This window comes from Scyliorhinus canicula, chromosome 15, assembly GCF_902713615.1.
Source record: "Scyliorhinus canicula chromosome 15, sScyCan1.1, whole genome shotgun sequence".
NCBI lineage: Eukaryota > Metazoa > Chordata > Chondrichthyes > Carcharhiniformes > Scyliorhinidae > Scyliorhinus > Scyliorhinus canicula.
The window spans coordinates 118,517,037-118,542,827 of NC_052160.1; the positions used below are offsets into that span (position 1 = coordinate 118,517,037).

The 25,791-nt window shown below is 47.7% G+C and overlaps 1 protein-coding gene across 2 annotated transcripts in view; it reads left to right on the forward strand.

Annotated features, from left to right (window-relative positions):
• LOC119978716 (copine-8-like) overlaps nt 1–25,791 on the forward strand; it is a 789,805-nt gene that overhangs the window by 365,542 nt on the left and 398,472 nt on the right. For both annotated transcript variants that reach the window (XM_038820547.1, XM_038820548.1), the window contains exon 7: nt 10,445–10,508. In XM_038820547.1, the coding sequence (XP_038676475.1) occupies nt 10,445–10,508 (64 nt within the window). The remainder of the gene's footprint in view (nt 1–10,444; nt 10,509–25,791) is intronic.

Genomic DNA, 25,791 nt, shown 5'->3' on the forward strand with positions numbered 1-25,791 from the left:
AACCTGCTGAGATTTTCCAGCCTTTTCTCATTGGTCATTTGGACTTTGGTCTCTGCCATAACCCTGGTTCCAAAGCCACTGCTTCCAACCATCTCTCTGGCTAGTCTCTCAGGCTGAACCAGTTGAGCTTGTATCTGTAGTGACCAAGTTGATCCACTTGCACATCTGCTCCATCACCAAGACCACTTGTTTCTATCTCTGTAACACTGGCCATCTCCCATTCCACCCCCACACCCCACCCACTTATATGCGGTTTACATGCCATCATAACCACTATTCATGCCTTTGTTGCCGGGAGACTTGACTTTTCCAACTATATGTTCTATGGCTACTCTCCTGGCCAGCTTCTCATCATCTAACCTCCATTCACTAATGCCCGTCCAATATATTGCTGGCTGTATGCTGACGCATATCAAATGCAGCTCACCTATCACCCCTGTGCTCACTGATCTAATTGGTTCACAATCGAGCAAATTTAAAATTATTAACCATATTTTCAGATCCTTCTGTGGCCTCACACCCCCCCCCCCTTTCAATATAATCTTTTACAACTCTACAAAGCACCCCCCCCCTCCCCCCGCCCCACCCCCAACACACAACTTCTCCAAGATATCTGTGTTCCTCCAATTCTGGTCCCTTGAGTATCCATAATTGCTCCACCATTGAAGGTCAACCCTTCAGATGCCGGGGCCCTAAGCTCTGAAATTCCTTCCTTAAATCTTCCTGCCTCTCCAACCCCTCTCCCTTTGTTTGAGAAGCTGCTTAAAACATGCCTCTTTGATCAAACTTTTCCTCAACTCTCCTAATGTCTTCTCGAATGATTCAATGTCAAATTTTGTTTGATAACGCTGACATATAGCTTTGTTAAAGATGCTATGAAAATTTAAGTTGACGTTCTTTTATCCACAGAGGCCACAATGAAAATGGTTGAGTTGAATGAAAACACATTAGTGGGTGCTCTGGGAGGTTAACCTTGAGTTACATTTGTAGGTCAGAGTGGATGAATCCACTGTGTGCAATCTGTGGCATTGGTGAGTGTCCCAATTCCCAGCATTAACATTCCTCGCTTTGCGTCGACTGTTCCCGCTTTAAAAAAAATTCAATCAACCAATCCTTGTCTGGCACTGATCTCTTGCAAACAAAATACTCCTAATTTGTACAACTGGAGTGTTGATTGTCGAAGTTCTTTTTAGATGGTTAATACATTCCATCCCATGGTTTGAAGGTTTTCAGTTGTTTGCGAATCTCAAAAGACTTTCTCCTGACACTGATAGCGACTCCTGAAAACTGCTTTGTACAGGTTAAATTGGGACAAAAGTGAATGATTTGTCTTCTGCAAAGAATCACCTACTTTGACCAGATAAAGAGAGAGTTATGATGAAGACCTTAACGGTGTTTATTTTATTGGCCACAATTTATCATGATGGCAAGAAACAATTCTCATATGTTTTCTAAATAATGATCTATCACCATGTCATTTGGCGACTTGAAGCTGAGCCAATGTATTACTTTTTTCATTGAGGCTGGGGAATAGGAATTTGCTGGATATCAATTCATAAGATGGCAGGTGCTTATTTCCCAATAATATATTGTAACATCCCTACTGTGTGACATTCTGTAATGTACTGAACAAACCTATATCCTGCAAACTCCCAGATTGAGTACACGTCTGGTCCTTTTCTGACAGAAATTGCAGTGACATATATGTATGAAGAGTAACGCTGACTGAAGGGCACCTATAAATAAACCTTTGAGCAAAGAGTTGAGGAAACATAAAACACAGTCAGGGAAGATATCTTCATCCATCAGGGAAACATTTGCAGGGAAACACCCTAAAGACAAGGGGCGGGATTCTCCCGTGAGTGGCGGGGCGGCCCGTACCGCGCTAAAGAGTGGCGTGAACCACTCCGGCGTCGGACCGTCCGGAAGCTGCATGAACCACTCCGCCGAAGGGCCTCTGCCGGCCGGCGTGAGTTGGTGCACGTGCAGGACCGCCAGGGGGTTTCTTCTTCGCGCCGGCCATGGCGGAGCCTTACAGAGGCCAGCACGGAGGGAAAGAGTGCCCCCACGGCACAAGCCTGCCCGCAGATCGGTGGGCCCGATCGCGGGCCAGGCCACCGTGGGGGCCCCAAGGGGCCAGGTCTCCCCGCAGCCCCTGAGGACCCCGCTAACTGCCCTCCAAGCCAGGCATGGTCCATGCCGGCGTGACTGGCCGAAAATGGGTTGCTGCTCGGCCCATTGGGGCCCGGAGAATTGCCAGGGTTCTGCTGCCAACGGCCCTCGACCGGCGCGTTGCGATCCCCGCCCCCGCCCAAAAACCAGCGCCAGAGACCCCCCCCGCCGGGTCGGAGAATCACCGGGGGGGACGGCGTGAATCTCACACCCGCCTGCCGCCGAATTCTCCGGCACCGGAGATTTGGCGGGGGCGGGAATCGCGCAGCGCTAGTCGGCAGCTGCTCGGTGATTCTCCTGCCCGCGATGTACCAAAGTCCTGCTGGTTCTTTGCCAGTCTCGCCGGCGTAAATTAGACGAGGTCCCTTACCGGCGAGACCTGGCGGCGTGGGCGGGCTCCGGCGTCCTGGGTGGGCACAGGGCGATCTGGCCACAGGGGGGTGCCCCACGGTGGCCTGTCCTGCAATCGGGGCCCACCAATCCGCAGGTGTGCCTGTGCTGTTGGGGGCACTCTTTTCCTACGTGTCAGCCGTGTCAGCTTCCGTGATGGCCAACGTGTAGGTGAATCCCCCCCTGCGCATGCGTGGGGATGACTTCAGCAGCCGCCGATCCCGCGCCGGCCGGCGGAGTCCCTTCGACCCCGGCTGGCGTGGCGTCAAAGACCTTCCGTGCCAGGCGGCGGGGCGCAAACCACTCTGGTGCCGGCCTAGCCCCTGAAGGTGCGGAGGATTCCGGATCTTTGGGGCAGGCCGACGTCGGAGTGGTTCTCAACACTCCGGCCCGCCGGGAACCCCCGCTCGCCGGGTACAGGAGAATCCTGCCCTAAAAAAACTAAAGACTGTAATACTAGCTTCAGTGGTGATGCCAGTCTTGAATTCCTACTCCAGTGGAGCATTCCAAGTGACCGTGGGTGGTATCTGCCATATGAACGCATTACTTGGCCAGCAGACTTCTTCCTTCACTTTCCCCATAGCAAGACAGCAGCAACACTATTAAGTGGCACCGAGCCAATGGAGCAGGATACATGGTGAGGTGTGTAAGCAGCTGTCTTTCCACCTGTTTATTGCCCTATGGGACCACTTACTTTGAATGAAAAAGTTTTCTATTGTCTGAAAGTTCTTCCTCATTTGCTCTGTCACGACGGCAGTTGCTAACTCCCTCCACCTTTTCACAGGTATTCCCGACATTAGGTGGAATTCACCGAAAAAATGGCCAAATGTCATTTTCTGTGGGAAAATTGGTCTGATTCCCACTGATCCCGGCAGTGCGATTCGGACTGCAACTCTCATGTACTTCGAATTCCCCCCTACGTGAAAAGCAGCACATCTGATTCAGTTGCCCTCAGGGCGTCCTGAGCACTTCAATAAAGAGCACTTTCAACCGCTCCACTGCACCTGCCGTCATTCAAGGCAGGAGGGTGACGGCATGGAAACCAGCTCCTCCATTCATGGGGGGAATCCCTCAGCCATATGTTGGATGCGTGAAGGAGAGACGGGCAACAATATACCCTCGGGCTGACTGAAGACCCTCCAGCAAGGTGACAAATGGCGCCTGGGGAGACGGTTGTAGCACTGGGTAGTGGCAGCAGCCTGACCAAGAGGATGGGGGTGCAGTGTCAAAAGGAGATGTATGACCTACTCCATTCAGCCAAAGTGCTGCCGGTTTCCTCTCCCCCTTGCTGTAACTTCACTGAATGTCACCTTGATCCCACATGCTGTCACCACGCAAGGCCCCAGCCCCCACCTCCCTGAAGCATCCTCTCACACAGCCGCCACCCCCCCCCCCCCCCCCCCCCCCGCCCTGGTACTCCTCATCAGAACCCCTCCTTGATTACATGCCAGGCATCACCATTATCTGACCCACCAAGCATCCAGCTCACATCATCTCCTTAGGGGCAGCACGGTAGCATGGTGGTTAGCATAAATGCTTCACAGCTCCAGGGTCCCAGGTTCGATTCCCGGCTGGGTCACTGTCTGTGCAGAGTCTGCACGTCCTCCCCGTGTGTGCGTGGGTTTCCTCCGGGTGCTCCGGTTTCCTCCCACAGTCCAAAGATGTGCGGGTTAGGTGGATTGGCCATGCTAAATTGCCCGTAGTGTCCTAAAAAGTAAGGTTAAGGGGGGGTTGTTGGGTTACGGGTATAGGGTGGATACGTGGGTTTAAGTAGGGTGATCATTGCTCGGCACAACATCGAGGGCCGAAGGGCCTGTTCTGTGCTGTACTGTTCTATGTTCTATCTCCATTTGTGTTCTTCAGGAAAAGCCTGTCCACAACCTCCGTGAGCGAGAGTAGGTGGGTGGTGGGATACCCTAGGTGAGGGCCCTGATTCCTTTCAAAGAGAGAACTCTGGAGTTCACAGGGGAAAGAGCCTGTGCTGAGAGCAAAGTGGATCTGTGAGACAAAAGTGAGGAGCCATTCAACCTTCATCCAGATGATCAAACTCAAGTGAATTCTGTGTACCCAAACCCTTGACCAGGCCAAGTACTCCATCTTGATTGCCCTGCAGGAACATCACCCAAACAACTTGGCCTGTCCACCAACAGTGTCCCACCACCCACGCTTGACACGACCTCAGGAGAGATGTCTGAGGAGGACACCAAAGAAACGTCACGGCTATTACCGGCACTATCCACCATCGCAGAGACACACACCTTGGTGGGCAACATTAGCGGTCAGGCTTCTTGGTGGTCATCTGGTGAGAATCACACTGCTTCTGATGTACTTCAGGTGGAGGTAGGAATGTCCCATGAGTTGGACAGTCGGAGTTTTGGTGGATCCCAGGACTCAGCTGGGTCCCAGCTCGGTGCCGCGCCTCTGGACATGTTCATCCCTCAGCTGCTTAAGATGCAAAGGCAGAGCCAGGAATACCAGCAGGGGAAGTCAGTGAAACTCTTGCAACTGCAACGCCAAATGGAGGAGTCCAAAAGCCTTCTGAGGCAGGAGATGGTGCCGGAAATGCATGGCACCCAGGCCAAAACTATAAGGGTGGAGTCCACAGTGGAAGTCCTGGGGAAGAGGTCAGACCAATGATGGAAGAACTCCAAAGCATGGCTTAGTTCCTGAGGACCATGGCTGAGGGCTTCAACTGTATGGTTGAGATAATGGCAGACCTCCAGTACTGTCAGCGTCAGAAGGTATTCAGGCTTCTGGAGCTCATTCCAGCAGTCCCTCCATCCCATGGAGTAACGCAGGGGTCCATGAGCACCCAGAGGGAATAGGCTCGTGGCTTTCCAGCCAGGAAACCCTGGGAGAGCCCAGCCAACCTGAATCCCTTGCTTCCTGAAACTGCCACTAATCGAGCACAGAGGACAGAGCAAGGCAACTCAAAGATAGGCTTGGGGCCCTCCAGAGGACGCCTGCCAAGTGTATCTTGATTTTAATGTTGATTTTGATTTGATTTGATTTATTATCTCATGTACCGAAGTACAGTGAAAAGCATTTTTCACGGCCGAGGGAATGTACACAGTACGTACATAGTAGACAAAAGAATAATCAACAGAGAACATTGACAAATGGTACATCGACAAACAGTGATTGGTTACAGTGCAGTACAAGGGGCCAAACAAAGCAAATTCATGAGCAAGAGCAGCGCAGGGCGTCATGAATAGTGTTCTTACAGGGAACAGATCAGTCTGAGGGGGAGTTGTTGAGGAGTTCTGTAGCTGTTGGGAAGAAGCTGTTCCTATGTCTGGATGTGCGAGTCTTCACACTTCTGTACCTTCTGCCTGATGGAAGGGTCTGGAAGAAGGCAATGCCTGGGTGGGAGGGGTCTCTGATAATGCTGCCTTCCTTCCTAAGGCAGCGGGAGGTACATACAGAATCAATGTGGGTGTGGCAAGCTTGTGTGATGCGTTGGGCTGAGTTCACCACACTCTACAGTTTCTTACGATCTTGGACCGAGCAGTTGCCATACCACGCTGTGATGCAGCCGGATAGGATGCTCTCTATCGCACATCTGTAGAAGTTTGTGAGAGTCGATGCAGAAATGCCAAATTTCTTTAGCTTCCGTAGGAAGTAGAGACGTTGTTGGGCTTTCTTGACTGTTGCCTGTCAACGTGAGTGGACTAGGACAGTCTGTTGGTGACGGTGACCCCCAGGAACTTAAAGCTATCGGCCATCTCCACTTCGGAGCCATTGATGCAGGTGGGAGTGTGTGTCGTGCTACGCTTCCTAAAGTCGATGATCAGTTCCTTGGTCTTTTCAACAGAGTGTGGGTAACTTGGGCAACAGAGTGTGGAAGTCAGCAGGCCGCATCCACCTCTGATGTGCATCCTGGGAACACACCCAGACATGGTGAGAAGGTTTGCAAGTGTAAGGAATTGTGGGGTCACAGTCTGGGCATGGGTGAAGTTACGCACAGGTTGTTCGGGTGACATTGCCAATTGTTAAATTTGGAAATGTCATTGAATTAAATGTTATTGTTCTTCTTCACCTTAACGCCTCACATTCTTTACCCTTCCTCTGATCAGGGACAGATGATTTGGCCCACTCAGTGAAAATGTTCCATTTTGAGTGATAAGACTTGGGCACGATTCAGTGAACTCTAGACCCTCAGCCCTAATCCCCCCAAGAGCAATGGGACAGAGGAATGTAAGACAGAATTTCACTCAGACATGAGCCGGGGAGTCAGCGTGCTGTCAGCAGACAGACAGGAGCCAGACATAAGCAGCAGCTGAGGAACATCACAGAACATTCCTCACTGCAAGTCGTCATCATCCTCGTGCATTGACCGAGCAGGAGGCACTCGAGGACCCCCTTACCCCAGCACCCTGATGGTCAGTATCTCGGCCAAATTCATCCTCTGGTCGCAGAGGTGCCACAACATCCTGGGGAGTCACTCTGTCAGACTGTGAGCTAGTCTTCCATTAAGCAGGAGATGATGAGGGCACCTTTAGCCCTCCCATCCATGCAGACTCTCTCCTCCACCTGGCCTCCATCTTCTGGATCTTCAGCGGTCCCTTCCTCGATGCCCTCCTGCACATCCTTCTCATCTGACGACAGATGCTGCTCCTGAAGGTCATCCTCAAGAAGATCAGGCCCCACTGCAGAGCCAGGTTGTGGAGGACATAGCAGATCACAACAATGAGGGAGACACTCTGGGAACTGTGTTGAAGGGCACCAACGGACCTCTCGAGGCAGGTGCACCACTCGATTACAGATCAGCACTGTGAGCCTCATTGTACCTGCCCTCCACTGCAGACTGTGGCTTTTGCACTGACCTCATCAGCCACAACCTGAGGAGATATCTTTTGCCACTCACGAACCAGCCCTGCAGCCTAGGGTGTCCCTCAAAGATTCCAGGGATCTGCAATGGGCCAATTATGTAGCTGTCAGGCACACTCTCTGGAAAATGGGGACACGTGCATGAAACGCAATTGGTGGTGTGGGCAGTTGCTTATCTGAGAGAGCGGGATATCTTCCAGTTTATGAAAGGGACTCTCTGGTGCCAGGGGAAGCGGAGGGTGACATGGGTGCAGTCGATTTGCCCCCTGCACCTCTGGCAGACCATCTATGTTCCCAAAGCTGGTGACAATGAGGGAGACGCTCTGGAAAATGTGGGGATGGTTTAGCACAGTGGGCTAAACAGCTGGCTTGTAATGCAGAACATGCCAGCAGCATGGGTTCAATTCCCTTACCGGCCTCCCCGAACAGGCGCCGGAATGTGGCGACCAGGGCTTTTCACAGTAACTTCATTGAAGCCTACTTGTGACAATAAGCGATTATTATATTATTATTAAAGCCTGCAGTCTTCTCTTCCTATCGGACCTGGTCCAAGTCAAAATGTACGAAGTACAGATCCCTAGAATGAAGTGCATCCGTGGCCTGACAGATGCAATTATGGGCAGATGCCTGTGATATTCCACAAAGGTCACCCATGGAGCTCTGGAAGACCCTGTTGCGTCGAGGTTTAGGGCTGCCATGACTTTCATGGCGACAGAGAGTTGGTGTCCTCTGCTGCCACTGCAAAGACATGGCACAGGTGCTGCACGGTCTCCCTCATGACACGGAGTCTTCAATGACACATGTTGCCCGACACTTCCTTCAGCATTTTCTAACCCCCTGTATGGCTGGTGCAGCCTCCGACCTCCTGGTCTTGTTTTGCAGGGTCTTCTCTTGATGCAGTGGCACCTTACTGCTGGTGTCTGTGATCCTCTAGTGCAGTTATCAGTTGGCCAGCTCCACGGGTTTCATTCTGATATCAGTCAGATTCCTGCAGGGGATAGGAGAGAGAGAAAGTTAGATTGGTGTCACAGCCACTGACCATCATTATCTCCCCATCCCATTGACCTTCCGGACCAGGAAAGAGCCAGTCCTCGACCTTAGCCGGCGGCGACCACTTACTCACATCTCAGGTGCCCTCCGACATCCAGAACAGGACTGAACCCAGCCTATGCCCTCGTTCATTTGGATTCCACTCCCATCTGGTTCTCTCCTCCCTTAGGCTCTCTAACACGGGGGTTCGAACAGGATGGTTATATGATCGCTCATCCCAAATGGTCAGGGTCAAGTGGATGGTGATGTCAGCCTTGGGGATTGCTGAATCCTGACTGGCAGGCGTTGGGGTCCTGGCAGAGAAGTGAGCCCAGTGCATTTGATCCCGTGCAACCAAGTGAACCCTGATTATTCACCCCATTCTTGACTTTGAGATTGTGGGCAACTGATATTGCGATGGGTTGACTCATGATGGACAATTAGCATGACGAGCATGGGTCTCAGGGATGTTGGAGGGCACAATTACTTTATGCTTCAGGGACAGAGAACCAATGGGCACCTTTCATACGGAGGCTACATTATTCAGAGATCTCATTACAGTCATGCCTCAACACTTAAGCCTCCTGGACAGCTACTTCAGAGGTTGAGAATCTCATCAACTAAAATGAACATTATGCTGGGACCAGAAAGTTTACCCTTAAATGCCTCATTGTGCCTGAACATCTCCAACACTGGCATAGTCTAAATATAATTTAAGCGATGTCATTTTTCCGAATGCATGATAACTAATTTGGATTGGTTGAATTGTTTTGCTGTCACCCCATGTATATACACAGCACAATGCAGTCGCATTTCTGAATGCTGTGAGTAGGAAAAGGTTCTATTAAATTTGACACAAAGGGAAAGTGAAAGCCAGGCTGCTCCAATTTAATAGTTCAGTGTCATATAAGACACGAGTTGCAGTATTTACCTGCTATAATATTTATCAACCCATTTTCCAGTGAGAGATATAACTGGAGGTAATGCCACAGTCATTACTGTCAGTAATATTCAGATCTCAAATGTGCAACATAAAGGTAGAAGAATAGTAATTGATGTCTCAGTTACAGTGCATACACCTTTGTCGGTGCATCAAACAGTAAGCGTTATCTGATGGGATACTTCAGTATTAAGTTGTAATCAAGTTGTTACAGCCACAATCTAGTTGTCTAGTGGACATTTGGAGTCTGCTGCAGTGGGCATCATATCCTCTCTTTGCCATTTCTACCAAAATCATAAACATGTGTTTTATATTCCTTTTTGGTACAGGTAGTACTTGGAAAATATCTTCCATTCATAAGGGTAATGAGTGAAATATGTCCTGATTGAATTTACTTCCTTTGACAATGAACATGAAGCCACTGCACAAAATATTCTGCTGTTCCAAAATATGACTGAACACTATTTGGTACTATTGATTCACTGGAGGTATGAAAGCTGGCACCAGAGTGAAAAGAAATAACAATCTGCTCCAGCCAAAAGCATTTTGAAATACGCTTGTTAAGAATTGGAAAATATCTACATTGCAGCCAAAGCCATGCTGAACTTGGCACATCAATGATTACCAATGTGTCTGAAAATGTGAAGAAATTGCGATTGTTTTCTATTATCACCATCCAGCTTCTCAACAAACACGCAGGAAGTTGCTAAATGCTGGTGCTCGCGCAATACTCCAACAGACTAGCTTAGAGATCCTAACATAAGGAAAAATTTATGTAAATGCAGTAATTATTTGTGGAGAGTAAGATTTTCCATAAGAAATTATAATGTAATATTTTCTTCCATTTGCAAATTTTAGCAAAAGTGTAGACAAAAACATATAGCAGAAAACAACCTCATTCTCTTATTTTTAACGAAGAACTGCAAAGGCATTCTGGTCATTGTACATTATGTAAACTTGTTTCACTTAATACTGAATATTCCTCACACTTTGCTGTTTCCATTTGCAAAGGATTTAAAAGCAGTCAAATATATTTTTTTAAATGCTCAAGATTTTTATGTATCTTTCGTTCTCTGTTCCCAGTGGGATTCCAGGGAAGAAATGTGGGACAATCGTACTGTCGGTTGAAGAACTTGGCAATTGTCGGGTGAGTCAAAACTTTCATTATCGCAAAAGAAGACAGGGTTTAAAAATGCCTCCTGGATATAGCTTGTATTTTAGTACACCATGTCACTCTCTATTTTTGTATTTATGAAATGGTGGGCCTTATTTTTAATTATCAGCCATCCTTTGATTCATCTCACAAACAGGTGGCCAGTAGTTCAATAAAGATTGGAAGAGAGGGCACCTCACCCCTTTGAAGATCAAAGATGGAATTTTAAGGCATGTTGCAAATGGGGAAGATGCTTGCCTGCCTGTTTCAGTTGCTTAAGTATGCAACTCCGAGTCCTATGCTTGCTGAAGGGCCTGCTTTCCAATTTTCAGGTGCAAATGGATAGCCACATTCACTCTGCCCACTTTGTAGCCGACTTTGAATGGTCTAATGAGTTAGGAGAAATTCTGATAACTTTGGGCGAAAAAGGTGCTTTATGCAGTCTCCTGAACCCACATAAATACTCTGGTCTACTGGCCAGCTCTTGCTTGAACCCCACCCTCCCAACCCAGTCCTGACCTCCTAGTGTAGCCTTGTGTGGGATCCAGCTGAGTTCCTGCTTTGCCATTACCAGCAAGTTGCAGAGGTGTGCCAACTTGCCGCCGCATTCACTTGAAACTTGAAATCTTTTGGTAGTCCCAAGTGGGCAGTATTGGTTGGCGCCGTCAATTTAGTGCTACATCAAACAGAAGCCAACTATTGCTGAAGGTATATTTTTCTTGAAGATTTCTTTTTGATTAATGTATCCTGTTGAAGCGATGGCTTGGGGGCGGGGGGGGGGGGGGGGGGGCAGGGGGGAGCGGGGCGGTGGGGGTGTCTTTTGATTAAAATAAACCCAAGCACTCTAACATTCTATTAGGTACAAAAAGCCACTATGCTGCTCAGAATGCTCCCAGGCATTCTGCAGCAACACGAGAAACAATACAGCATGATAAATGATAGGTACTTCCTTGATAATTTATAACCAGTGAACGAAAAATGCATACAACGAGAATAGTGTAGCATAACGATCACTTCTCCCTGTTTTTCTAGTGCTGTGAAACAGACTGACACTAGTTTTAAGTGGCAAATAATTATCCAGTCCCATTTCTAGGGCTTTATTGATAGTTCACCTTGCAAACCCCTTAGTTTAAAAGAAAATACCATTACTTGCAATGTATATTTACCAATATAACTTCATAAAGGAAACAGAAAACTGATTGAGTCCTATTGCTTATACTCGACCAATTTTCTTCTGCAAGTACAACCTGGGGGTTTTGGGCAGAATGCACCAACAGTGGTCTCTTTTCGAACTAATATGTCAGTGTGTGAGCTACTGCTTATTGAATGTGTATGTTTAAAGTTCCCTATTGGGTGCAGAAATGAGAGGTCTAGGCATTTCATGAGGGCGAACAGCTACCTTTTATTGAGGCATACAAAATAGGAATGCCACAAAGATCAGGTTGCTGTTTTTGTTGCAAAGGTGTTTAATTTTATGTGGAACAATAGGTTTAAATCTTAGTTGCTGATGGGCTTTGGAGAGTATTGCAACAGTCAACCAAATGCTGCAATTTACACTTCTACTGTCTGACTTGTCTAACGTTACTGTTGCTGCGAATGTCTATGTGCAGGTTAAGGGTAGGGAAACGGGAGAAACAGCAGTGTGGTGAAATATGCTGCAGGAATAGGAGGAGGGTATTAGTTTGACTTTGAAGATTCTCTTTTCATTCACAGTGGGATGATGTTCAGTAGATGAAAGGATGAGTTTTGTTCCATGATGGTGAAACAGTGTTTAGTGCCTCAGAATCAGACCAGGTGAATTTATTCAGCAACTGCTCAAGTTTTGGAATTGCTCTTTCTTATAACTGAGAAGGATTTTTGGTTTAAGCCAAGTGTGGTGTTAAAATGAAATGAAATATGAGAGAGGTTTCAAAACGAGACCAAAACTTCAGATGAGGAGACACTTGATGTCGAGGTATTAGCACAATTTATTAAGCAACAAAAGTTCTATTTAACAAAGGAAGGCAGTTGATATCTTCATCGAGGTGCTTCTCACTGACTCTAATAGCTACAGATGACTTTGATTTCTTGTTGCCCCAGTCTTCCCCTTAAGAGCTCACAAACGACACATCACACAAAATACACAGGGCTGCTAGTATTCACTGAAATACTCTTTATTTTTCTAATATATCATACGGACTTTAAACTTAATAAATGCCACACAGGCTATTTTGTCATTAACTCAATGAATGTCACTGAACTCTTTGATTCAAATAATTTCACAACTCTTTAACTCAATGAACGTTATACAATATACAAATTAACGTTACTCAACTCATTAATAGAATTCCAGTGTCAACCTAGCAGGACAACTTGCCAGGCTTTTCTCCGGAGGTACTTCACTGATCTCCATGTACTTGACTCCGAGTCTTCTTCTGCGATGGTTGTTCCCATGGTTTTCACTCCAGCATTGTCGACCATGAGGCTTCGATCTTCTGTACCTTTATACGATTTCTTCAGTCTTTTAGAATGTTCAATAACATAAGTGTGAGACCCTCCTGTGGCTGAGGCCATTTTTTCCAAAAGGCCTGGGAAACAGGACACACTTGTATCATTATTCCACCTGGAGGAAACCCATGCACCAATCCTACTATTATTATCCAAGTGTCCTGTTTTCACATCCTATATTATAAATTCAAGAGGCCCTATTTTGAGGCCCCTGGGGTTCACTATGTGTGATTAAATATTGAATCCACTTCTGACTGTAAGATCTTGGGATCATCTTGAGACCACCATTGAACATGAAGGAATATATAAAACAAACTTAAAATGCTAAGCAAAAATTGCAAAATGGGGGAGGGACAGTAGTGCCATAGGATTACTAATGTGTAAAACTAACGGTATTAACAACCAAGTTCCAAAGCAGCTAAATCATTTTTTATTCAATACACTTAAGAATCAAATCCTTTCTTGACTCCATCATTTTAAGTCTGAACACACTGGGACAGCTGTGGCATCAATAATATTTATCCATCACGTTTCTTACCTTCAGGCTTCTTTTTATACATCCTCAAAATGTGACATCGCTGACAATTATCATTGGCCATCCCCGTTGCTCTTGCTAAGGTAATAGTGGACCACCTTTAGGGAAATCTGCAGCCACTGGAGTAAAGTTTCTGGGTTTCTTTCTTGATGGTTTCAAATATTTTTGTCCACTGTTTATGACCTACGATAGCCGTGATTAAAGGTCATTGAAGATAGCCCAGTCTGCATTTCTGAAACATGTGAAGTAAGTCATTTACTGAAATATTTATTACCTTTGAAGGAGTTTACTTGGCATGATAATGATCACAATCAAGTCTGTGATCATGATTCAAATATTTCAAAACAAAATCAAGCAAATTAACACCTTTGGCTACCAATCAGATGTTTAATTAACAGCATTCAAACTGCAGAGTGGAATGGGTTGCTTCCAATCACTCAAATATTGGAATATTTTTCCTCCGGCTAATTCAAGTTCAAAATAATAGCTTTGAAATCTGTGGCTCAGTGAACCCAGAGGTATTTCTATCGGAAACTTGGAGCGATGAAATGCTGCAGTTTGTGATTTGTTTCTTCCTGTAACTTAGTTATCCATGATGTGGAGATGCCGGCGTTGGACTGGGGTGGGTACAGTAAGACGTCTTATAACAGCAGGTGAAAGTCCAACAGGTTTGTTTCGAATCACTAGCTAATGAAGACATCTAACTTAGTTATGCAATGGTATTTTCCACAAAGAAAAATGAAACTGTAAGTTATCTCGCATTGTCTCCCTCCCTTCCCAGCAAAGGTGAAGATAAAATTTCTATCTCTTTAAATTCAAACCTCTTGACTCAGTCATGTGGGTTCAGTCCATGATCTGTCATAATTGCATTAAATGGCAGAGCAAGCTCGATGGGCAGTTGAGTCTACTCCTGCTCCTATTTCTTAGGTCCTTGTGGGGAGACCAGGGACTTGTGCAATAACTACAATATTATAATTGAATGCAGCATATAAATGGCAGCCAAAAATATTTGAAGAAAATATTGGAGAAAATTGACTCATTTTGTCATGGTTTGGTTTCTCTGTTTGAAACAAATATTAATTTGGTGTCTGTTTGATGCAAGTTAACACATTTCTGCTTGTCTGACGACAAGTTGAAAGAGAATTTTGACCCTATCAGCATTATTAACTTAAAAGATCACGGCAGTTTGAGGCAATCACTTTCGTGTTGGTCTTCTGTTGAGAGGCATTTTTAAAAAAAGACTTCTTACTTTTTCACAAGACTGTAAGGGAGAAATTATTTTAGGCTGCGATTCTCCCATTTGAAGACTGCATGCTCCCGCCAGTTGGTGAATCGGACCATTTCCCGCTGGCACTGGGAAAGACGCTGGCATGCCATTCAATGGCACTTAGAAAATCTTTTCACAAAATCAGGCTTTAAGTTGGCCCCGAGAGAGTGCCATTTTTAAAGAGGGGGTCCTTCCCGGGAGGTGGGGTGGATGGGCTTGGGCTGGGCAGAAAGGGCTCAGGTCAGGGCTCTTTCCTAGCATTGGGTCATTTGGCTGCCTTTAAACCCTTTAAATTGTCTGTCAGAATGTCAAGATGAAAAATCTCTTTGAATGTGAAAGTTTTTCCATCTGTTGCCTTAAATCCTTTAAACTGTCTCCCAGCATGTCAATATTAAAGATGTGTGAGAATAAAGTGAAAGGCCTTTAATGTGGTGGAAGCTTTTGTAGTTTTTTTTCGCAGTCAATTTCTTTAGAAGCATTTTATTTGATATCAATTTTTATTTTATACCCCCTAGCATCTCCCCCCTAACTTCTTCACCCCACCTAGAACATAGAACATAGAACAGTACAGCACCGAACAGGCCCTTCGGCCCTCGATGTTGTGCCGAGCCATGATCACCCTACTCAAACCCACGTATCCACCCTATACCCGTAACCCAACAACCCCCCCTTAACCTTTACTTTTTGTTTTTAGGACACTACGGGCAATTTAGCATGGCCAATCCACCTAACCCGCACATCTTTGGACTGTGGGAGGAAACCGGAGCACTCGGAGGAAACCCACGCACACACGGGGAGGACGTGCAGACTCCGCACAGACAGTGACCCAGCCAGGAATCGAACCTGGGACCCTGGAGCTGTGAAGCATTTATGCTAACCACCATGCTACCATGCTGCCCCCTAACTCTTGGAAAGAGCACCCTACCCAAGGTCAACACCTCCACCCTATCCCCATAACCCAATAACCCCACCCAACACTAAGGGCAATTTTGGACACTAAGGGCAATTTATCATGGCCAATCCACCTAACCTGCACATCTTTGGACTGTGGGAGGAAACCGGAACACCCGGAGGAAACCCATGCACACCCAGGAGGATGTGTAGATTCCTCACAGACAGTGACCCAAGCCGAAATCGAACCTGGGACCCTGGAGCTGTGAAGCAATTGTGCTATCCACAATGCTACCGTGCTGCCCTTTTTTTAAATGGCGTCACGGTCTCCAAGGCCCTGAAAATTATCCTCAACCTTCCCCACCACCCCCAACCCAGATGCAGTATAGGGGGAGTATATCATTTGATGCCTTTAGAGATGAGAAATCCTATCTACTTCCTTCTTAAATATATTCAGTGACTTGGCCTCCACAGCCTTCTGAGGTAGAGAATGCCACAGGTTTGTCACTGAGTGAAGAGATTTCTCCTCATCTCAGTCCTAAATGACTGCCCCATATCCTGACACCAGAACCCTTTGTTCTAGACCTGCCCCGGCCATAGAAAACATCATTCCAGCATCTTGTCTGTCCAACTCTGTCAGACATTCATACATATCGATGAAATCCCCTCTCGATCTTCTGAACTCCAGTGTATACAGACCTAGTCGACCCAATCTCTGCTCATGCAACAATCCTTCCACCCCAGGAACCAGTCTAATGAACCTTCACTGAACTCCTGCTATTTGTTCCAAAATTAAATGCAATCAGACAGAACAATAGAAAATATCTTCACCTGTTTGGGCATCACTATACATTTAATTTAAAAATAACTAAATTTAGAGTACCCAATTCATTTTTTCCAATTAAGGGGCAATTTAGCGTGGCCAATCCACCTACCCTGCACATCTTTGGGTTGTGGGGGCGAAACCCACGCAAACATGGAGAAAATGTGAAAACTCCACGCGGACAGTGACCCAGGGCCGGGATCGAACCTCAGCGCTGTGAGGCGGCTGTGTTAACCACTGCGACACCGTGCTGCCCCCACAGGACATTTAATAGCGTAATTCCATAGTGGAGGAATTCAAAATTAAAAGTCTGTACTTCATTAGTTTATTTGGAGGATCAGCAGCAAATTATTTTTTCAAATCAAACCATTCCAGTTTCGAACAATATAAATTGAGGCAGAATTCTACCCTGAGATCGCCAGATACAGTAAGTAGTGATGCAGGTAAATAAAAGTTTCCCCATAATCTTTCATTGTTATTAAAAAAGAATTAGTCACAAAAGGGTGCAATTCTTTTGCCTTGGCATGCCTACCAATATGGATATAAACTTGTGCAAAGAATGTACAGCTGCGCTTTCCTGCATTGAGCAGAAACTCAGCAAGGAGTGAGATTTTTTTTTAAATGCAAATAAAGAAGTGGCTCCCAAAGGTCTGTAAATAGACCAAACACACGCACCAGCACTAGAAAACAGATGTGCTCCATAGGGGTTGTCTTCACTGATATTTGTGGAAGGATTTTACTTCAGTTATTGAGATAAGAAATTGCTGCACTGTGTCTGCTCTGGAGTCATTGTGAAGTTCTATTTTCTGACTTTATTCAGATTTTGTTTTTCAATCTAGATATAAGTACTAAATATTCAAATGAATGATCCTTCAGACTTTCTTTGCTTGAGAGATGCTGGTTGCAATATCAGCGTATGCCAAAATGCTCAATATTCATGGGTTATGAAATGATTACTTCCGATTTTTAGACCAGTATCATCTTTGTCGAACAATGAACTGGGAAATATGAGTTTGTGCAATCGTGGAATGTTACTCCCTTCCAGAATATTGAACTATGAGTCATGAGATGTTTGTGTGAACAGCAGCTGTGCTGTTTGTATTGAGGTAGCGGCAAAACAGGAATTTTGATTCTTTAAGCGTGTGTGTGTGTGAATGATGCCATTTAGGAATTGAATAAAAACTAATTCAACTCGATGTTCTAATATCATTGACATTAACCATTGGTGACTCTGATCATTCTGAGTAGGATTTGGCTTTACTGTGTTACTACCAAAAAATGCACTTTACAGATAGCTGGAGGCAAGGATTGATTATTTCGGAAATAGAGATTGTTGCAACAGTGAGAATGCGCAATATTAATAATGTTTTATTATTCTGAAAAGGATGAATGGATATGCGTACCTTTCATTTTGACATTTCCAATCTTCCTCTTCTTAATAGCTTCATTTTATTATGAAGCGGGCAGCACGGTAGCATTGTGGATAGCCCAATTGCTTCACAGCTCCAGGGTCCCAGTTTGATTCCGGCTTGCGTCACTGTCTGTGCGGAGTCTGCACATCCTCCCCGTGTGTGCATGGGTTTCCTCCAGGTGCTCCGGTTTCCACCCACAGCCCAAAGATGTGCAGGTTAGGTGGATTGGCCATGATAAATTGCCCTTAGTGACCAAAATTGTCCTTAGTGTTGGGTGGGGTTACTGGGTTATGGGGATAGGGTGGAGGTGTTGACCTTGGGTAGGGTGCTCTTTCCAAGAGCCGGTGCAGACTCGATGGGCTGAATGGCCTCCTTCTGCACTATAAATTCTATGATAATCTATGATTATTACTTTAAATTCAAATGGCAATACATGTTTTTATCGACTTTCACACAGCTTTCCGCCCTTAAAAAATCCTTATTCATCCAACTGATTCAGTGGGTAAATACACTGCAATAATTCCAGGCTATAAATGGTTTCAGGTTTGAGGCCTTTCCATTGCTGTGTTTCCTAATCTCAGTGATGGAGGCTGTAGTTGACTATTTGGATGAAAATCATGGGGCCACCTCTCCTGATCATTAATCAATGGTTGCTTGATGTCGTTCATTGGAAATAGATGAATTGTATTGATGGTGATTTGGAGTCTGTGGGTGAAATGTACACCCGCACTGACGCTCAGAATTAGCTTTGAAAAAGAGTCATCCAGATTCGAAACCTTAGCTCCTGTCTCTCTCCATAGGTGCTGTCAGGCCTGCTGAGATTGTCCAGTATTTTCTGTTTTTAGCTGATAATTAAGGAATGCTTAATTGGTGAGGTACGGGAGGGGTGGTGGGTTGGGATGTTGCTACCAGAATCAACAACACTGTGCCCAAGAAGAACTCAACAGCCTTCAAGTGAGGAGAGCAAAAGGCGACAATTGGAGGAGTTGAAATGTGTCTCAATAGTTTGTTTTATTACCAACTGAGTTTCCTTAAATAATTGAGATTAACTGTAGTGAAAGAAGGTAGGTGATTTCTAACAGCTAAGAGTTCAGTCGGGATTTGTGTACTTTCACCCTTAATTAAATAGTGAATTAATTAATTTCTGTACAGAGGAAAGTATTTAATTACTAATAAGTGTCTGTTGTTAATTTGGGAGTGCTCTGCAGTGCAGTGTTTACAAAGTAACCAATAGCACAGAGTAATCAAAAAAGACAAGTCATCAACTTCTGATTGCCAATGGTTTAGCTAAAAATCCAACAATTTGATATAATATTTATACTCTTATAAACAGGAAGAATTTAAGATGATCAAACTAACTGGTCTGGTCTGCTTTCCTCTGTACACAAATTAATTCATGTGTTAATGTTTTGCATGTACTGGTTAATAGTGAATACTTCTTCACAGTAGGATCTCATAAACACAAATTCCAATATGATAACAGAAGAAAAATGGGTAACAGGGTCATTCAGAGCCTTTGCAAGTCACCCCAGGCCAGGTAGGAGTCCCATGCTCAGGGTCACCAGTCATAGGCAATCGCAGAACAAAAAATTTTCAGAGGTGATGACAGAAGAGCTCGAGGGACAGCTGCTGTTCACAGTCGAAGGGACTGCCCTTTGTGAAAAGGACTTGTGATTCCTTTAAGTGCACGCAAAGAAGGAGATGGATTATTCTCTTCCCGAGTCATATTGTTCATTGAAAGTGAAAATGGGAGGTTCTTGCAAGCAACTGAACAGGAAAGTACAAGATCACAAGTGTGGAGCAATGAGCAATTGGCCTGCCCTTGGGCAGATCGCGACCACAAAAAGGAACAACATTTATGAACAATTTTTTTTCATTATTTATATATTACTAGTAGACGCAAAATGGGGTTTGGTTGATAACTTTGTTCCATTCCAATATGTTGTTAAAGAAATCGAATGTTGAAATTGAGATACTGAACTGGTCTCTTCTGTACATTACTCAAACCTTTCTACTTGATTTCCTACATGTATATCGATTTATGCTTTCAGCCTGTTCTGCCAACATTCTATCAACTTTACCTCCCATGTTCACCCTTTCCTTGCCTTCCCGTGATCCATCTCAATCTCTGCTCTTCCCTTCCTCAATTTCCCTGTCTCCATTTTTGGGGATAGACTATCAACCAATGTTCATTATAAGACCACTAACTCCCACAGCTATCTTGATTTCACTTCTCCCACTCCATGGGCGGGATTCTCTGACCCCGGGCTGAGTTGGAGAATCGTCGGGGTAGGGCGCGATTAACGCGACGCCGGTCTGCCAATTCTCCGGTGACTGGAGAATCAGCGCCATTGGTGCCAGCGCGGTCAGCGTGGTGCCGGTCAGGGGCCGCTCTGTACGACCCCCCCCCCCCCCCGGGTGATTGTCCGCGCTGGATGGGCTGAGTGGCCGCCGATATTGGTCGAGTCCCACCGCCGCCATTCACAGGAGGTCCTACCCGGTGGGATCTCAGCATCCATCCTGCAGGGAGAAGCCTGGTGGGGAGGAGGGGGGCGTCGGCCCCGGGGGAGGGGGGGGGGGTGGCCTCCTACTGATCAGCGAGCTGGCTTCTCCTGGTGGGGGCCTCTTTTACTCCGCGCCGGGCCCCATAGCTCTACGCCATGTTGCGCTGGGGCTGGCACGGAGAAGGCAACTTGCGCGCATGCATGAGTTTGCGCCGGTTGAGCGCACGTGCGCAAATTCACGTCGGCCACAGCGCGCATGCGCAGACCCGCAGCGCCCGTTTGACGTCAGTATCAGCAGCTGGAGCTGCGTGAGTTATTCTAGCACCGTGCTAGCTCCCTGTAGGGCGCAGGATCACTTCTTCTGGGGGCCTGTTGACGCCGTCGTAAAATGCAACAGCATTTAACACTTAGCCTCAGGACCAGAGAATCTCACCTTATGTCTTGTACGGACTCTATTCCATTCTCTAAGTTACTCATTACACCTGTACTGATGATGTCCTCTTCCATACCGCTACTTATGATGGGCGAGATTCTCCCATCCCACGGCAGAGTGTGCATGCCATCGTTAATGCCGTCGCGTTTTACGACGGCGTGAACGGGCCGCTGCCAGGAGTAACTCTGGCCCCTACAGAGGGCCAGCATAGCGCTGGAGTGGTTCACGCCGCTCCAGTTGCTGATCCCGGTGCGAATCGTGCGCCGCGGGATCCGCGCATGCGCAGTGGCCTCCTTCAACGCGCCGGCCCCGATGCAACATGGCGCAGGGCTACAGGGGCCGGCACGTAGGAAAAGAGGCTGGGAGACAGAGAGGCCGGCCTGCCAATCAGTGGGCCCCGATCGCGAGCCAGGCCGCATCGAAGGCCCCCCCCCCCCACAGGCCGCCACCCGGCCCTTGCACGCAGATTTCCCGCCGGCTGCGAGCAGGTGTGGATGGCGCCGGTGGGACTCAGCGTTTTAGCTGCGGCCACTCGGCCCATCCCGGGCCGAGAATCGACAGGGGGGGCTGCATAGAGCGGCCGGTGCCAATGGCGCCGTTTCTCCGCTCTGCAGAGGATCACGTGCCGGCGTGGCCTGGTCGCGGAAATTCTCCGGCTTGGTCCCACGCTGAGAATCCCGCCCAATATATCTTCCTTGATCCTCATTTAAGGATTCCCCTCCACCATGTTGGACAGGGCTCTTGACCACATCCATTTCATTTTCCCCATTCTTTCTCTCTGCTCTCCCTTCTTTCTCCCAGACTGACAGTAGGTTTCACCTTTCCTTAGTCTCTCTACCAGGTTTCACATTGAAAAGATTATCCTACGTCATTTCCATCAACTCGGGCAAGATTCCACAATCAAACACATCATCTCACCCCCAAAGGGTTTCTTCCTTGTCACATTGGTCCTCAGTCACCCACGTGTAACAGTTACAATTTGTGCTGTTTTACCTACTCCCTTGCTACTTTCCAGGGCCTCAAACATTCCTTCCAGATGAAATAATAGTTTATCTGTACTTCTTTCAATACAATGTAATCTCCCTTACACTGTGAGATCAAACAGTAATGGCTGACTGTTGTGTGGTACACATTTATTCACTCCATAAGCATAAAACCTAGCTTCCATTCCTACCTGCCTCTTTAATTCTCCTCTCCACTTGCAGTCTGACATCATTAAACATTTTGTTATATTTTCCGCTCTGTTGCCTGCTCTGATTTGGAGGTGTAAAAACTTTGATAATGGCTGCCTACAGTTAAGCATGTGTCAGTTCCACTCAGTGCAATACGCACTTGAAAGTTTGGCACGTTTTTGGATGCTGATATTTGAATTGTTCCTACACATCTGTGTCATATTTGGTTTTGTGAAATGCCATTGGATTATCATTTTTTGTTATCATGGGCGGGCTTCTCTGATCCCTAGCCTGGGGGGGGCGCGGGGCGATCTGGCCCCGGGAGGTGCCCCCACGGTGGCCTGGCCCGCGGCCCACCGATTGGCGGGCAGAACTGTGCCGTGGGGGCACTCTTTTCCTTCCGCCTTCGCCATCCTCTTCACCATGGCGGAGGCGGAAGTGACCCCCTCCCCTGCGCATGCGCGGGGATGATGTCAGCAGCCGCTGACGCTCCGGCTCATGCGTGGACTTCCGCCAGCCGGCGAAGTCTCTTCGGCCCCGGCTAGCGTGGCGCCAAAGGCTCTCCACGCCAGCCGGCAGAGCGCAACCACTCCGGTGCAGGCCTAGCCCCTCAATGTTAGGGCTTGGCCCCTAAAGGTGAACCACTCCGGCGACCCAACGCCAGAGTGGCTCACGCCACTCCATCCCGCCGAGGAGAAATCCGGCCCATTTCTTTGTGAGATCCGTGAAGAATCCAGCAGTAGCTTGTAGAGTCAAAAAGAAAATAACTATATTTACAATAATAGTAACTCACCACAGCTTCCTACTCTCTAACCGGTACCAGACTGATCACAAATATTTATACAGATGCAACTGCTCATGATTCTCCCCCCCCCCCCCCCCCCCCCCCCCCCCCCTCCCCCCACCCCGCACACTCATTGGTGGAGCTCATACTCCCCAAGAGATATGGGATAACCAAGTCTGTTCTCTCCCTAAAACATGGGGACCTGGGCTGCAGGTGATGCACACGGCAGTACTGTGAAACCACCAGTTCACGGACGTCCAAGAACCTTGCCTTTTGTGCGGTCTTGTGGAGTCCATGAGCCATGTTTATATTGAATGTCCTAGGTTACACTCCCTTTTCAGTTTCTTTTCTTTTTAATAAACAATTTTATTGAGGTAGTTTTTGGCTTTGTAAACAGTTACAGACATCAACAGAAAGAAAGCAATAAAGGCAAAAATGTGCAAACATCCATGTACTTTCAATACTTCAATCGTAACATACTGCACAAGCCCGCTCCTCTCCCACCGGTACTACCCGCCATTTTTTCCCTCCTACTCTACTGTACTCTACCCCCCCCCCCCCCCCCCCCCCCCCCCACCCCCTGCTGACGCTCACTCTCCCGCAAAGAAGTCAATAAATGGTTGCCACCTCCGGGTGAACCCCTGTACAGATCCCCTCAAGGCGAACTTAATTTTTTCCATACCCAGGAAACTCGACATGTCCGCAAGCCACAACTCAGTCTTCGGGGGCTTTGAGTCCCTCCACGCCAATAGTATTCGTCGCCGGGCTATCAGGGAAGCAAAGGCCAAAACATCAGCCTCTTTCTCCCCCTGAACTCCCGGGTCTTCCGAAACCCCAAAAATTGCCACCCCTGGACTCATCACCACCCTTGTTTTTAGCACCTGGGACATGATCCCCGCAAATCCCTCCCAGTACCCCCTCAGCTTAGGGCATGCCCAAAACATGTGAACGTGGTTCGCTGATCCTCCCGCGCACCTAACGCATTTGTCCTCTATCCCAAAGAATTTGCTCATCCGAGCCACCGTCATATGGGCCCGGTGAACGACCTTAAATTGAATCAGCCCGAGCCTAGTACATGTCGCGGTCGAATTTACCCTACTCAGGGCCTCTACCCACAGGCCATCCTCCATTTCCCCGCCTAGCTCCTCCTCCCATTTAAGTTTCAGTTCCTCTGTCTGGGACCCTTCCTTCCTCATGAGCACCTTATAAATACCCGAGACTCTACCCTCCCCTTCTTCCCCCCTAGAGACTATTCTGTCTAGGATCCCCATTGGCGGGAGGCGTGGGAAAGATGGGACCTGTCTACGAACAAAGTCCCGCAACTGTAGGTACCTAAAATCATTTCCCCTTACCAACCCAAATTTCTCCTCCAAGCTCCTCAAACTCGCAAAGCTCCCTTCCAGGAATATCACCCACCTTTCCCACCCCCGCCCGCCGCCATACTCGGAACCCCCCATCCATACTCCCGGGGGCAAACCGATGGTTGTCGCAGATTGGCACCCAAACCGACGCCCCCGTCTCCCCTACAGGCCTCCTCCACTGGCCCCATATCCGCAGGGTCGCCACCACTACCGGGCTGATGGTGTACTTGGCCGGCGGCAGCGGTAGAGGAGCCGTGACCAGGGCTGCCAAGCTGGAGCCCCTGCACGAAGTCGCCTCCACCCGCTCCCAGATAGACCCCGTACCCACCATCCACTTCCTTATCATAGCGATGTTGGCCGCCCAGTAATAATTAATCAGACTCGGCAAAGCCAGCCCTCCCTCGCTGCGGTTCCTCTCCAATATCGCCTTCTTCACCCGCGGGGATTTTCCCGCCCAGACAAGCTCATGATCATCCTGTTAACTCTTTTGAAGAAGGACTGTGGGATAAAGATCGGGAGGCACTGAAAAATACACAGAAATCTAGGGAGGATTGTTATCTTTACAGTCTGCACCCTCCCTGCCAGCGACAGCGGGAGTGCATCCCATCTCCGAAACTCTCCCTTCATTTGCTCCACCACCCTGGCCAAATTTAACTTGTGCAGCCTGCCCCAGTCTCGTGCCACCTGGATTCCCAAATACCGGAAATTTTCCTCAACCAGCCTAAACGGTCGCCCTCTCAATCTGTTCTCCTGGCCCCTTGCCTGTACCACAAACATTTCACTCTTGGCCATATTTAATTTGTATCCTGAGAACTGGCCGAACTTCCTCAGCATTCCCAGTATACTTCCCATCCCGGCCACTGGGTCCGACACGTACAGGAGCAGGTCGTCTGCGTAAAGAGAGACCCTATGTTCTACCCCGACCCACACCATCCCCTGCCATCCCTCTGCGGCTCTCAGCGCAATCGCCAGCGGCTCTATGGCCAGCGCAAACAGCAGCGGGGAGAGCGGGCAGCCCTGTCTGGTCCCTCGGTACAACCTAAAGTACTCCGACACTTCTCTGTTAGTCCTGACGCTGGCCCTTGGGGCCTGATATAATAATTTGATCCAATCCACCAATCCCTCCCTGAACCCAAACCGTCCGAGCACCTCCCATAGATAATCCCACTCCACCCGGTCAAAGGCCTTCTCGGCGTCCATTGCCACCACTACCTCCACCTCCCTACCCGCCGGAGGCATCATTATCACATTAAGTAATCTTCTCAGGTTGGCCGCCAGCTGCCTACCTTTCACGAACCCAGTTTGGTCCTCCCCAATCACCTCCGGTACGCAGTCCTCCATTCTAACCGCCAGTACCTTTGCCAGGAGCTTGGCGTCAACATTAATCAGGGAGATTGGCCTGTAGGACCCGCACGCCTCCGGGTCTTTACCCCGCTTCAATATCAGTGATATAGTGGCTTGCGACATTGTCGGCGGCAGGGTCCCACTGTCCCTTGCCTCATTGAAAACCCTCGCCAAGACCGGGCCCACCAGCTCAGAAAACTTCCTATAGAACTCTACTGGGTATCCATCCGGCCCCGGGGCTTTCCCCGACTGCATGGCCTTTAG